This window comes from Marmota flaviventris, chromosome 11, assembly GCF_047511675.1.
Source record: "Marmota flaviventris isolate mMarFla1 chromosome 11, mMarFla1.hap1, whole genome shotgun sequence".
NCBI classification, from domain to species: domain Eukaryota; kingdom Metazoa; phylum Chordata; class Mammalia; order Rodentia; family Sciuridae; genus Marmota; species Marmota flaviventris.
Window position 1 is genome coordinate 55,116,654 of NC_092508.1, and position 13,941 is coordinate 55,130,594.

Consider the following 13,941-nt stretch of genomic DNA (forward strand, 5'->3'; position numbering starts at 1 on the left):
ACCTCGCACCATCCCTCTCTCTCTCCCCTGGTATCTACCTCCTCCTTTCTACTGGCTCTCTGTATCCTGGTCATATGAATACTTCTCCGCCATCTTGAAAAAGCCTACCTCAATCCTCATTTCTTCCTCTAGCTTAAGTTCTAATTTTCATTCTTTCCTTCCCACTCAAGCTTCTTGGAGGGTTTTCTGGGTTTGTTGTCTTCACTCCCCTCCAAACCCTGCCCTTCTAGTTCCAGTTCTATCTGAAACTACCATCAGTAATGTCACCTTTTCCCCAAAGCTTCTAGACTTTTTTATTGTGGTCCATTCTTGGCTCTTGCCATGAGACATGTTTTGCCATTCCTTCTGTTCAGGGGATCTTCCTTTTTCTCACAAAGATTTTAATCTTCTTTTATGGCCTTCCTTCTCCTTTGCTTCAAGCCCTCTGCCCCTGCCTGGCCTTCACTGCTGATATTGTCCCCTGTCCCTCTCCTGCTCTTTCTCACCCATGTGGGGCCTCCACCCATCTACTGATGAAACCCAAATTGTTTCTTTGAACCATAATTCACAGGTTATGTCCAGGCACTTTTGGAAAAGTGAGTGGGAAAAGTCCCAGAGTCTTCTCATTCCCAATCTTCCTCTTCATGCATGTCTCCTTCTCTTCTATCGCTGTGATGGGACCCCACCAGAAATCTGCGAGTCACCCAGACTCCCTTCTTGGTACCCCTCCTCAACATGCACTGCCTCTGTAACTACTGTAACTACCTCTTTGCCTCTTTCATGATTGCTGAAAACAAGAGCCCAATTCTCCTGTAATCTCCAGACACTCCAGAATACAATCCTCATCGATTCACAAAGCTGATCAGGCTGTTCCTCTGCTTGAAAGTCATCCATGGGCTTCCTGTGACTTTGAGGGCAATGTTCGAATCCTTAGTTTAGCACCTTAATGCCCAAATCAGGATCTTGCTCATTTCTCTGACCTAGTACCCACTCACCCTAGTCCACCCCACCTAGGCATCTATGTACCAGATTCAAGGATCATAGGGGAAGCTCTCAGTGGGGTCCTGCTAATTCACATTTCTCCTATGCTCAATGTGATATTTTCTCTGTGTGGAATGACCTTCCTCTTCTTTCCCCAAAACTCTTCTGACTGCATCACTCCTGGGGCTCCCTGATGCGGCCTCCCTTTGTCAATTTTTTATGCCTTCATAATGGCCTCACTAAGCCTTTTCAAAAGTGTGCATCTTGCTCCATTTTAATTGCTGATTTATAAGTGCAAATCCCCTTCTTCTTTAGTACCAACTAAACAGTGCCAGGAACATAATATGCACACAGTAAATGCTTGCTAAATGTGTGAATGATAAATGCATGAATGAATTTTATCTTATTTTATATGTCTTTTTAATAGAATTTCCTGATTTCTTAAATACATATAACCTTTTATGGATTACTATAAAACATAGTTTCATACACATAGGTTTGATGTTACACTAAAAACATGGATACCACTGAAGTGTGAACCATACAGGCTTTCATTATAGAGTCTCAGACAGTTCCTTATTTGAGTTCTTGTTTCTGCATTTCATTTTTTTTAAGGATTCCTCTCCCCCGCCCCGATAATGGTATCATCAACAGTGTATCTTCCCCTTTCACCTTCTCTCCATTACCCTACCATTCTACCACTTACTGCATAAAGAAGAGCTAAATGTGTTAGAATCAAGTCTGTAAACCAAGAGTGAGCACCTGTGAGTTCTTTTAATAGCGAAGTGCATAATAGTTGTACTCAGATAATAATGCCCCCTCCCAGGTCAGAGGGCCTGTGCCTCACACAAAAAGAGGTAGCTTGATCCATCAGCTGTTTAGACCAAGAGTACACACCTAATCAAAGCTAGACCAATCAGATTTTAACTCCCAGGATTTGGGAGTTGGATTACCATGATATTGAGGGATGCAAGCTGCAGGTTCATACAGACTTGGGAGCTAAGGTTACCATATTGGGAAAGCTATGATGACCACATCCCAAGTGGTTTAAGAAAAGAAAGCCAGTCTAGAGAGATAAAGATAGAGATAGAGATAGAGATTGAGAGAGAGAAGGAAAAAAAGAATGAAGCTGACGTCAGGTCATTGGTATAAGACTCAACAACTTCTACAACACATTAGACGGTATTGTCATTGATACTAGATTTCAATTCTTCCTTCTTTTTTTTTTTTTTTTTGCATCCTAATGTCACATGATCAAATCTGTTTGTTCCAATATGGTATGATGTGTGTCTCAGGATAATTAACCTTGAACACAATTTATCAGCTCAATGGATGTCCATCAGCCCTGCACCTACCTAATGGAGTCACTTTTGAACTTAAGACACTTAATGTCAGTATCACCTAACCTCAGTTAAGACTTCCTTTGATAAAGAATGCTGAAAAAGACTTTTTACATCATGGTGAAAACTAACTTTATATTGACTAGGATAGGATTCATTCAGAAAGTATACCATTGCTTAGAAGATTCTTAGCAAGAAACGTATGTCCTTTTCTCCTTTTCTTTTCCACCATAATTGAGTTTCTGTGTTCAAGGCCCTGTGCTAGGCATTGTGGGAAAAATAAGGACAGACAGTAGACAGTCCCTTCTCTTCAAGGGTTCACAGTGTAATTTCAGCCTTTCAAGTGATTTGGAAATGGAATTTAAATGCACCAATTATTATGTAGCAAAGCATATGCTACCTTTTTTCATATATAAGGCTATAAAGAAACAGGAGACATTTAGCAAGGGACAAATTACTATATAAAATGCAAAATGCCTCTACAATAAAAGTGTGACTTTAGTTAGAGTACAATTTGATTTATACTCTTAGCCTTTCTGATAAGTGAACCTCTGCATTTTCATATTTTATTCTTAATTTTTAAGCATTAGAGTGCGTGCTGTGAATGATCAATAGGTAAAGAGGGCAGCAGTACCATGGGGCCTTGAAATTGCTCTGTTCACACCTCTCCCTGTTTTCTCCAGGGACAGCGTTCCCCACTCATCCCCCTCTCTATTACAGCTGCCCCCGATGATTAAATATCAGTACCGAGCAGCTTTGTAGTATATTCTCCTAGGAGACTTCTTCTATTCATTTCTAGCATAATCTCTTATACTCATTTCTTGGGAATGAAAACCCATCTTGTCGCTTTCGGCCAGGTCCCAGAAGTGAAATACTGGGGCACATTAATCTGCCATGACAGCCTAATCCCATTCCTCACCACCTCCCAACAACTCTCAATTTCCTAATTACTTTTCATAGTTTTCCTTTTTAAACTTTCCTGTAAGCCATGGCTGCATGCTGCTATTAAGTCTTTTTTTCAGAGAATGCGAATATCTAGGGAAGTTATGAAGGTCCATTTCAATTTCCCGGTGCCTGTAGAAAGAGAATTTTTATTTTGACTTTTCTGTTTTAAAATTTCCTTGGTGTTCTGCCTGTCCAAAAATGAAAAACTTGAGTATTTAGGATGACCTAATCGATAGCACATCATGGATACTCACATGTATCAATGTTCTGTGCTTTCTCTCCTCTCTCACACTCTACATATATCTAATCATATTTTCACTGCTACATATGATGATATATTTACCACAGACAACTAACATGAGATATGATGTCAAAATCAATTTATTCCATATGTGATTGATTTGGGTTTCATTTTCATGTTTTACCTGAAGAAGTGGAGATATGCCTTTACACAAAAATATTACATGGAAGAAGTCGCCTCTTTTAAAATTAAAATGGCTCAATTAAGAGTGGATAATATCCCCCTTCTGCATGATCACAATAGTGTATTTTTACATATTGAGGCCTCTGAGAAATCCCACAATATAGAAACAATTTAAATTTTTAAAGGAAGCATTTCCCAGACTTATTTGATCATGGATCCTTGTTTTATTTCTGCCCTTCATGCCACTTAACATTCCAGAGAAACTAGTATTCTATGGAACACATTTCAATAAGCTCATCCTAACAGATAGGCTTACTTTCTACCACTTGAGTCAAGGATTATGACTCTGGATTTCACTCTTGGTGGTCCCAAGAAGTGCACAGTATGTAATGATAGGTGTAAGCAGCATTCTCAATAGGGCCTGGCCAGAGAATGAGGCACTGACAGGTTTGTTTGAAAGTCTCAGAAATTCCCACAGGGACAGAATCTAATAGAGTAAATAAGAGATACATATGAAAATAGTCTTGCTTAACTCATTTTACTATAGAAAACTGAAAGTAGAGTTAGTACCAAACTCCATCCTCTGGATGCTAACATGGCACCTTGCTGCAGAAAGGTGAGCATTTTTAATGCAAGACTGGTCAGAGAAAGTCCCCAGCACAATTAAAATGTACTGCGAGCTTCCTGAAGATAAGAGCCATGAGTCATGTATCTTCCTATTCCAGCCTGGGGCCTGGCATAATAATAGTCATCAGTGCTTGTTGGCTGAATTGAATGAATGATAGATGGATGAATGGATGCATGAATCACAATGTCTTCCTGCACATTCATGCATTAATATGGTCCAGTTACAAAATCTACCTATCTTCTATAATTGAGTCAGAATTGTGTGAAGGCAGGCAGAATGTAAGATGGAATTACTGAAAGGAACAAAGGGAATCTGATGAGGAAGATGCTCAAACCATGGAAGTCACATAGCTGTTTTTGCATAAATACCCTAAGGGCCCTTGAATGAAGCACAGCTGGTCAGGAGCCACTTGGACATGGGGGGGAGAGAGAATTGTGTCATAGGGAGCTTCAGTTTGCTTGTTATAAGATGTCCCTTGGTTAAAGGAGAAAACACTCCTTATTCATCCTGAGAAAAAAAATTGAAGAGAACTGTCACCATCTAGCTAATTTAACTTGTATGGAATCTGCTCAATCAACATGAATAAATAAAAAGATAATATTTTGTATCTTGAGTCTACCTCTCATCAAGACTCTGTCATGAGGATTCACTGATCATTCAGTAAGTGTGGTGTATCTGAGCATGGCTGATTGAGAGTCTCAAACCACAGGAATCTGAGCTTGTGGTTAGCAGTTACACTAGTAGAATTTTGAATTAAATTTTGAAATCTTCTTTCATTGGCGACAACCACCTTGTTAAAATGGAGTATCAAGCACCAGAAATGTCTGTTATAATTATCATTCTCATTAGGCAATGAGAAGAAGCTTAAAAACTTGGATCCAAATCTAGAACTGATACTAGCTAGCTATGTTACCTTAGAAGCATTGTTTTCATAGAAATGAACTCTATGTAAGATTAGTTAGTAACTAACATTAAATCTTAATTCATTTAAGATTGACCTAATGAATTTTTACTTTTAGATGATATAGATTAAAGCAATTTTAAAGAAATAACATATATCTGATTAAAATCTCATGCCTTTCTTGCTAGCCCTCTTCATCATAATTCTTACTAACTCTAACAAGCCTTGCTATTTCTCCTAACATAATGGTCAGCTCTGATCTTTCCAAGGATCACAGGTCCTCTGTACCCCAGAAACTAACTGAGGTCTTACACTGCCTCACACTGAAGGTGGGATTGAAGCATGAGACTGAAATCCTTCACATTGTGCAGGACAGGCTGTGAGCTGTCAATCTACAGTATTTCCAAGTTAAGGACAAATTTTCCTTTCAATGTCCAAGCCCCTGCAATAAAAGGCAAGAAAGGTACATAAGGACCTAGATGATCCTCAGGATCCCTGATTTCCCTTTAAACTGGAGGATTCTCTGGCCTCTCTCTCATCTCCTAAGATATCCTGACTCTTTAAATGAACACTTTATTGAATTTAACATTATTCAGGGATGGGTTGTTCTACATAAACAAAATTTACAGATAAAGCAATCCCTTCAAGTATAATTTTGATTTAAGATGGAAATATTCATACTTATTTTAACTCTTGATTAAAATCAATATAGACTATAATCTACTCCATACCAGACACTATGATAGGCACTTTTAAATATTTTATTATAGTTTTTTAAGTAACAGGTGAGGTAGATAGTACTATCATAATTTTGGAGACAAAGGAACTGAGCCGTAAAGAGGCCAAGTCACTGTCCAAATGATATTACTCTACCAATTGCAAGAAGAGCTAAAATTTTACTCCAAATCCAGGAAACTTTGCGGAATTCTACAGAGCTATCTCAGTGTGATTGGTGGCTGGGAAACCATAACAGAAGGGCTTCAACATCGTACATATAATGTATAAAGTGAACTCTGCAGAATATTCACAAGGTCTTTTCCTATGGAAAGTCAAATACACTTGGTGTAAGAGAGGTGCTCTGACCCTCAGAACACATACAAGTTTTAATTAAGGAAGACTACACTGATCTCAGAGCCAGAAATCCTGCCTCCCACCACCATAGCACTTAGAGTGGACCTGGAACATTTTAGTATCTGTATTATTGTTTTGTGCATTATTTTTTTTCTTATGATCATGTTTCATCTCTCTTGCTCATCTGTAAATATCTTAGAGGCAGAGACTGTACCTTATTAGTCATATATCTGCAGCATCCCCTGACACAGAAAATTCTTCAACAGTCTACTTAAGAGATGATAAGATACACAGTTACCCAAGAAAGTACCTGCTTACAGTTCTTTGTCACATGTAGGAAAAGCAGTTCAATACAAAGAGCTGGTGTGGGGAGGGTCAAGTTGAAGGGCCTTGCTCACTCAGTCTTCGGTCCTCTTTCAGGAGCGGCTCTGCGCTGGCCCAACTCTATGGAACCTCTGCTACCTTAGAGCATCACCATTTTAACCACGCTGTGATGATCCTTCAAAGTGAGGTACGACCTGCTCCACTTCTCCCCTTCACAGAGGACCAGATATCCTGTTGCTAATTCTCTTTCTTTGTAGTTCCACACGAAGAAAAAGAGAAGCACATGTAAGTCAAACTATCAGGCCTTTGTGGTTTTGGGGGATCTTTCAGATGCCTGACTGAGAACCTTGTTCAAATTCTTCTTGTGCTGATTCATTTGGGTTTCCTTATTGATTAGGAGACTTTGCAGACTCACTTGCGGTCATCAGAGCTTGATCTTGCCTTCCTTAAGGAACCTAGAAAAGCACAATAAGTGACTGGATCCAGGTACTAAGTGGCCTAACATTCCCATTTTGTGAAAACCCCGAGCCATTTTAAAAGATGGTGAAACAAAAACAGGGTGAGAAAGTTACACTTTAATAGCACAATCAAGAAACCTATAAAAGATAAAAGAATTTAAAATTGCTGGTGGGACCAGTTTGAAAGTGAGAACTACAACTAAAAATAAGACCCAGGGCTGATGCCATATGCCTTATTTTGCTTCCTGTGGCAATGCAGGAGTCAGAAGTAGTTGGAATTTTATACTTTTAGCTTTCCACGGAGAAAAACAGAGACAGTTAGTGAACTGACTCTGACTGAGGCGTCTTAGTTTTAAATTGCTAGGAAAGGATCTGTTTAATTTTCTGCAGGCGTACAGACTTTTTTTTTTTTTTTTGAGGCCAAGAAGGGATCATCTGTTCCCCATTATTTGTCAGTTCTCTAGCTGTGCCATTAATTATTATTATTATCATCATTAAGGCCCTGCTTCGCTGGAATAGCATCATTAAATATGGAGGATTTTTTTTTCTTCCAGACTATTTTGAGAAAGCTTGTCTTTTGCAATATCACGAAAGCCTTCGACCTCATAAAGGAGAGTCAACGCTCCGGAACGTGAATACAGGCTGGGGCAGGGCCAGCCTGCTGAGGGCGATGTATTTTCAGTTGGGAATGAAATACCCAAGGTTAGGCTCTCAGTTAGCCAGCATACTGGCAACTGTGGAATTTTCCTATGAAAGCTACATTTTAGCCGAGTGCTCTAGAAGAGGAAAGGAAGCACTTTAGCTCAGACTATCTACTTTACTGGCAAACGTGGTGTATTTATACCTCTGACCCCAAAAAGCCCCACCTTCCTAATAACAAGGATTAAAAACAGATGTAAGTTTCCCAGTCGCTTGGAATCTGCGTTGATACAGACATAACACATTGATCGTCCTTCACTCTGGGTTCTAATGAGTAACAGCAATGGATAGTAATGAAGCCTTGTACTGAGCATCTGCTTTGTGCAACACTGAATGCCCTGGTACTGCCGTGTCCCCTTCTGTCCTGCCCATTAGAATGGCAGAAATGCAGGCAACTTTATTGCCCATTTTCCAAATGACGCACAAGCACAAACAACGCGGGGTGGCTTGAGGAATTTTCTTTCCATCAGCCCCACTCTCACTGCCTCCCTAAACAAAGGGTAGAAGCGGTGTTTCAGGAAAATTCAACTCCACTTCAGGGACCAAACCTTGAGGCACTGTGCAAGGCAAATTTGCATATAAACTATGCACTGATGCAAATTAATGGATTTTTCTTTTTAATGAAAGCTGATCTGGTTAGCTTTGTCACTCTGTTCTCTGGAAATCATATTAGTTACTTAAGTTCTTTAAAAGCAGTAAAATGTACACCCTTACAAATAACCAGGATCCTCAAGTTCAGAGCAGTTTTCCCCTTGTCTGAATGTTAACTTTTCCTAACTCTTGCTGCTCAAGGCCGTTTTTCTTTCACTGGAGGCTGTGTGGCTCAATCCGGGTGTCTGTTTTTCTATAGCTTCTGGCCATTTTTTTCCCAGGCCCGGAATACCCACTTGTGATTAGCCTATAGAGTAATTCTCCTGGAGAAAAACCTGGGCAGAATTATGGTGTAGCATTCCTTTAGTTACTTGTCTTCTTCTTAATGGCTAAATTAAGGGTCTGAAAGAGTTCATTTGGAAATTATTATTAATATTGGACCTGGTCCCAGGTGGAACCAATATACTCTAGTCTTTAAGGAGTGGAGGGTTCACCCAATGAGATAAATTAACTCAGGGAAGCAGATTATCATCTAGTGTCTGGTAAGAGATGATTTACTAATTGATATTCTGTTTTCCTGAAAGAATTAATTTTCTTCTCACTGAAGAACAAATGATAGGCAGTCCCATTGCCCCTTTCCTTCTCTACCATCTCTTGGTTCTCAACACTAGGTTAAAATTGGTCTGTTTTCCAGGCCACAGGCTTACGAATTCATATTCCATGCTGAGAAAACCTGAAAAATTAAAAGTCCTAACTTTTTTTTTTTTTTTGTACCAAGGATTGAATTCAGGGCACTGGACAACTGAGCCACATCCCACAGCCCTATTTTGTATTTTATTTAGAGACAGCATCTCACTGAGTTGCTTAATGCCTTGTTTTTGCTGAGGCTGCTTTAAACTCTTGATACTCCTGCCTCAGCCTCCCAACCCACTGGGATTACAGGCATGTGCCACTGCACTCAGCAAGTCCTAACTTTTAAAGCAAATTAAGTGAATTATTGGTTACGTTACAGAAAAGCAAATTTTTATGAAGACAAGAATGGTTTTCAAAGATGTGGAGATAAAGCTGCAATCACAAATTCTCTTGGGTAAAGTCATCTTTATGGTCCCGCTGTTCTAAGAACATTGTTCTAAGAACAATGGCTTATATATCCTAGCTATTCGGTAACTATTCATTGTACAAGTTTAATCTACTACACCCTTCATCAAAGTAGGTCCTAACAGTTGAATGCAGGGTCCCTCAACTTCAGCAGCATTGATAGGTTGGGCCAGGTTGGTCTGTGTTGTGGGGAGTCTCCTGTGCATTATGGGATGTTAAGCCACATCCCTGGCCTCTCCCATTAAATACAAGTAACACCCCTATCCTGCTGTGACCATTAAAAAATGTCTCCAGATGTTGCCCAATGTCCCCATTATCTAATGGCTTTTTATCTTCCTTCAAGCCACTTATTGCCCCAGTCAATATCTCCAGAATGCCAGTTTAAACTTTAGTAGTGAAACTAGTATTCACTGAAGGGTCAAAAAGACTCCCAATTTTTTGCCAACTTCTCAACTATATGATTCCGTAGGAAACAGGCAGTTGGGTGGAGTTGTTGGCACAAACATTCATAAGAGGAGTTCAAACATTTTCAGAGTTTTCCCTTTGACACAAAACACATGATAAAGGCCCCACAGTAGAACTCCTCAAATATGATTCACTTTCTGGCTTTGCTGTATTTGCCAAGGAATCTATATTTGTATGAAATTTTATTAAGCTTTTTAAAAATGATTTTTTTCATTTTTTTCCCATTAATATAGGAAAAACATGTAATCAACAACCACAGGTTAATGATGTCTTTTGTGACTTTTTACTCTCTCATTACAGGGCCACAACATCTTTGCTAATTTGTCCTCCCAGGAATATAGTGACCTTATGCAGCTTTTGAAGCAGTCAATATTAGCAACAGACCTCACGCTGTACTTTGAGTAGGTATTGGCATTTGATCTATTTGACAAATGGATATCTAAAGTTCCTTCTTATAATTAATTTTCAGGTCCAGATTGGGGGTTGCTTATTATTTTAGCACTGATATCAATGTGTAAAAGGGCTAAATTTCTTAATGTTGTTCTTTCCTTTGAAGTTCATTAGGGTGTGTGTATATAAGCCAAGAGATTTTGGGATACAATGGCAAGGTTTATATCTTTTTTTTTTTTTTCTGTTTTATGAACCTTGTTTGGAACTCTTGACTCTGAAACTAAATGATGGTCACTTTTATTTTAGATACTGTCTAAAACTGCCATTTTAGACTATTATGATGGATCTATAATGGCACTGATAATGATGACGATGCTGATGAAAACTATTTGTTGATGAAAGATTGGCTAGAAATCCAAACTTCACATTGGGTTTCTCCATTTATTTTTTCAGAAGAAGGCTCTCCCTTCTTTCTACAGTTCAGGCCTCTCTCTCAGAGAAAATTCCATCTCCCCCTTTCCCAGTGCTCCTTCAGGTACCACCTGTTTTAGCAACCTGAAAATGTCTCCCTCTTCTGACATACACAGTCGTCTCCTATGTTAAAGACCAAACAATTTCTCCCCCTTATCAAGTTATTTCACCTGAATCCATGAAGATCTTTAATTGCTTTTCAACTTGTGTTTATTTCACTACTTTTTTTAGATAAACAGAGCATGTTAGTTCCTCTATTTTCTTAGTATGCATTCATATTATGAGAGAAGAGAGCAGAGTTCACCTCCACATTCTATCAAAATTGTGTTCTCAGTAATCACCAAGACCCTGATATCTTCTGGCTTTGTCAGATATCTGAAGGTTTATGGACTTTTCCTTGTCAATTCTGCTTCCTTTGCTTCCCTCAACATCCAGCTGTTTCTCTCTTCTTTTCCAGATCCCTTATAACTTGCCCTTCCCCTTTTTTCTACATGTGAGTTCTTGAACCCATTTTTTTTTCCTCCACTGGCCTCACTTCTGTGTTAACTTGGCATAGGTTACTACCTGATTAAGAAGACTCTGAAATGCTCCGCTCTACCCCTTCACATTTTAGACCTATATTTTTAACTTCCATCTCAAAAAACCTCCAGTGTCTCCCTTACCTTCTAAGAAAGTTGTAAATTTGGTTCAACTTCCAAGGCCTTCTATTATCTGGTCCCGATCTTCCTTCATTCTCATCTTCCACTTCTCCTCCACATGATGTGTCAACTTACAGCAGAGTGGTCTACAGATCACCATTTGAAACACTGCCGAGTAGCCACTGTCATATCAGCGTTCCCGCATGGAATCCTCTCCCTCCCCTTCCCAATCTGGCTGAACTGCCCATCCTTAAGTTCATCTCATCTACCTTTCTAGGAAGTCCTGTGTTACTCCCTTTTAAATCCTCCTGCACTTTGGCATTGTGTCATTTAGGATTAGGTTCAATGGTGAGAAACAGAAAACCCAAAGTAACAGTGACTTACTTCTCTGTCACATAAAAGAAGTTAGTAAATCAGAGCTCTGGAGGTGGTAGAGGAGGTATGTGAAGTCCTCAGGGTCCTGATCTCCTCCAACTCTTCTATACTGTCACCTTCAACACATGGTCTTCACCTCTCTGTCAGATAGTTGCTCAAGGTCCAGCCATAATGTCCACATTCCAGCCACCAGGAAAAAGGAGGGACAAAGAAGAAAGGAACAAAAGGATAATGTAAGCTGTCTAGGAGAATGTTCTGAAAACTGTCACATCGCCCTTCAACTTATATTTCACTGGTCAAAATTGAGTTACTTTGCCATACCTAGCTTCAGGGAAGGTTGGGAAAGGAAGCCTATTCTGGGGAACAATATGCCCATCTAAAAACCAGGAGTTCTAATACTGAAGAAGGAAGGAAGGAGGGATATTGGGGTAGACAATTAGCAGTATTGCCATGGTGTTTATTGTTGGATTCTGCTGAACGGATTACTTACATGGTATTGTGGGGGTAATAAAAGCTCTGGAGTTATATTTGCATGAATTTAAATCTCACTCTGATCTTCTAAGTAAAATCTGATGTATTGAGCCCAAGCATCTATGTCTTTTCCCTCCTAAAAGTCTACAAAAATGACAATAAATTTAATATTAAAAAGGCATAAATCTGAAAGATAAATGTCACACAGCAAGTGACAGAAGATGCCAATACATTTGTGGAAAATGAAAGGCCTAGCAACTGCCACAGTAGGTGACCTAGAAGAGAGGAAATAGAAAGCAGGATCCACAGACAAGGAGGGCTCTAGAGAGCAAACTAGTTTGCCCCATAAAACCTGTCTTGGGACTTTGAGACAAAACTTCTATGAAAGGTGGATGTGAACTCAAAGCTAAAGGCAAGCAGAGGGCCAGCAAGCCAGTTTATGGAATACTCAGAGCCCATCATGTCCTCCACCAACATGGCCAGGTTAGTCCCCTTTCCTTACCCAGAGAGCCAGAGGTCCATTCTACAGAGAGTAAAAGGACCCTGGACCCAAGAGAAGGACCCTGGACCCAAGAGAAGGACCCTGGACCCAAGAGAAGTACAGGGTGGGAATAGGATGCAGGACTCAAAAAAGGGAGCTCAGTAAGATGGAAGCAGTACATATTGAAAACTCAGAGCCAGCCAGGTACAGTGGCTCCTGCCTATAATCCCAGCAGTTTGGGAGGCTGAGGCAAGAGGACTGCAGGCTCAAAGCCAGCCTCAGCAACTTAGCGAAGCCCTAAGCAACTCAGCAAGACCCTATCTCTAAATAAAATATTAAAAAGGGCTGGGGCTCACATCAACTGCCCCTGGGATCTATCCCTGGTACTCAGAAGGTCCAGTTAAATTTAAATTCCCGATAAACAATGGATAATTGTTCATTGAAATATTTGAGACATACTTATATTAAAAATGAATTTATATCTGAAACACAAATTTAACTGGGCTTACTGTATTTTATCTAGCAACCCTACCCACTCCCCCACCCCTACACCACACACACATAGAGACAACTCCTACTTAGCTTTTAATTCTTTATTATTACTTACACAGAGACAGTCAAGAATCATATGATATTTTATAAGCCTCCAGTATGAGAAAACAGAGGCCTAAACAAACAGGGGGAAAATGGAATTAAGAGAAAAACAATAGGGGATAGCGGGGCACATATAAGAAAACAAAAAAAAACTGTTGTTAATGTCCTTGAAAAACCAAGGTATTGCATCTATGAAACAAGAATGGGATGCTTTTAAAAATAATAATAGGAGCAACCATGGAGATTGCTCTTGAAATTAAGAACATGATAGCCAAAATAAAAACAATCAAATTAAAGCATCAAAAATACAAAGGACAAAAAAACCACTACTTTATTTATATGCCTTTTAGTGCTGCTTGATTTGTTAACTATGTGCATGTATTAGCTTAGTAAATATTTATTTTAATAATATAAAATATAAACTTCAAAAACAAAAATTCCAGCTCTGTAGCTAACTAGCTGCATATCATCGGACAAATTATTTACCTCTCTGAGCCTCTTCTTCCTGTGTAAAACAGAGATAATACCACCTCTGAGATAATAATTCTGATTTAATATCTTAAATGTCATATACGTGGTGAGAACTACAATTTCAGTTGCTTTCATACCTATTTACT

The 13,941-nt window shown here is 39.3% G+C and overlaps 1 protein-coding gene across 1 annotated transcript in view; it reads left to right on the forward strand.

The window, feature by feature from the left end:
- The window catches only part of Pde11a (phosphodiesterase 11A), a 369,570-nt gene that overhangs the window by 298,002 nt on the left and 57,627 nt on the right, over window positions 1-13,941 (forward strand). The window contains exons 14-15 of the mRNA XM_027946092.3: window positions 6,690-6,780; window positions 10,205-10,305. Coding sequence (XP_027801893.2) covers window positions 6,690-6,780; window positions 10,205-10,305 — 192 coding nt within the window. The remainder of the gene's footprint in view (window positions 1-6,689; window positions 6,781-10,204; window positions 10,306-13,941) is intronic.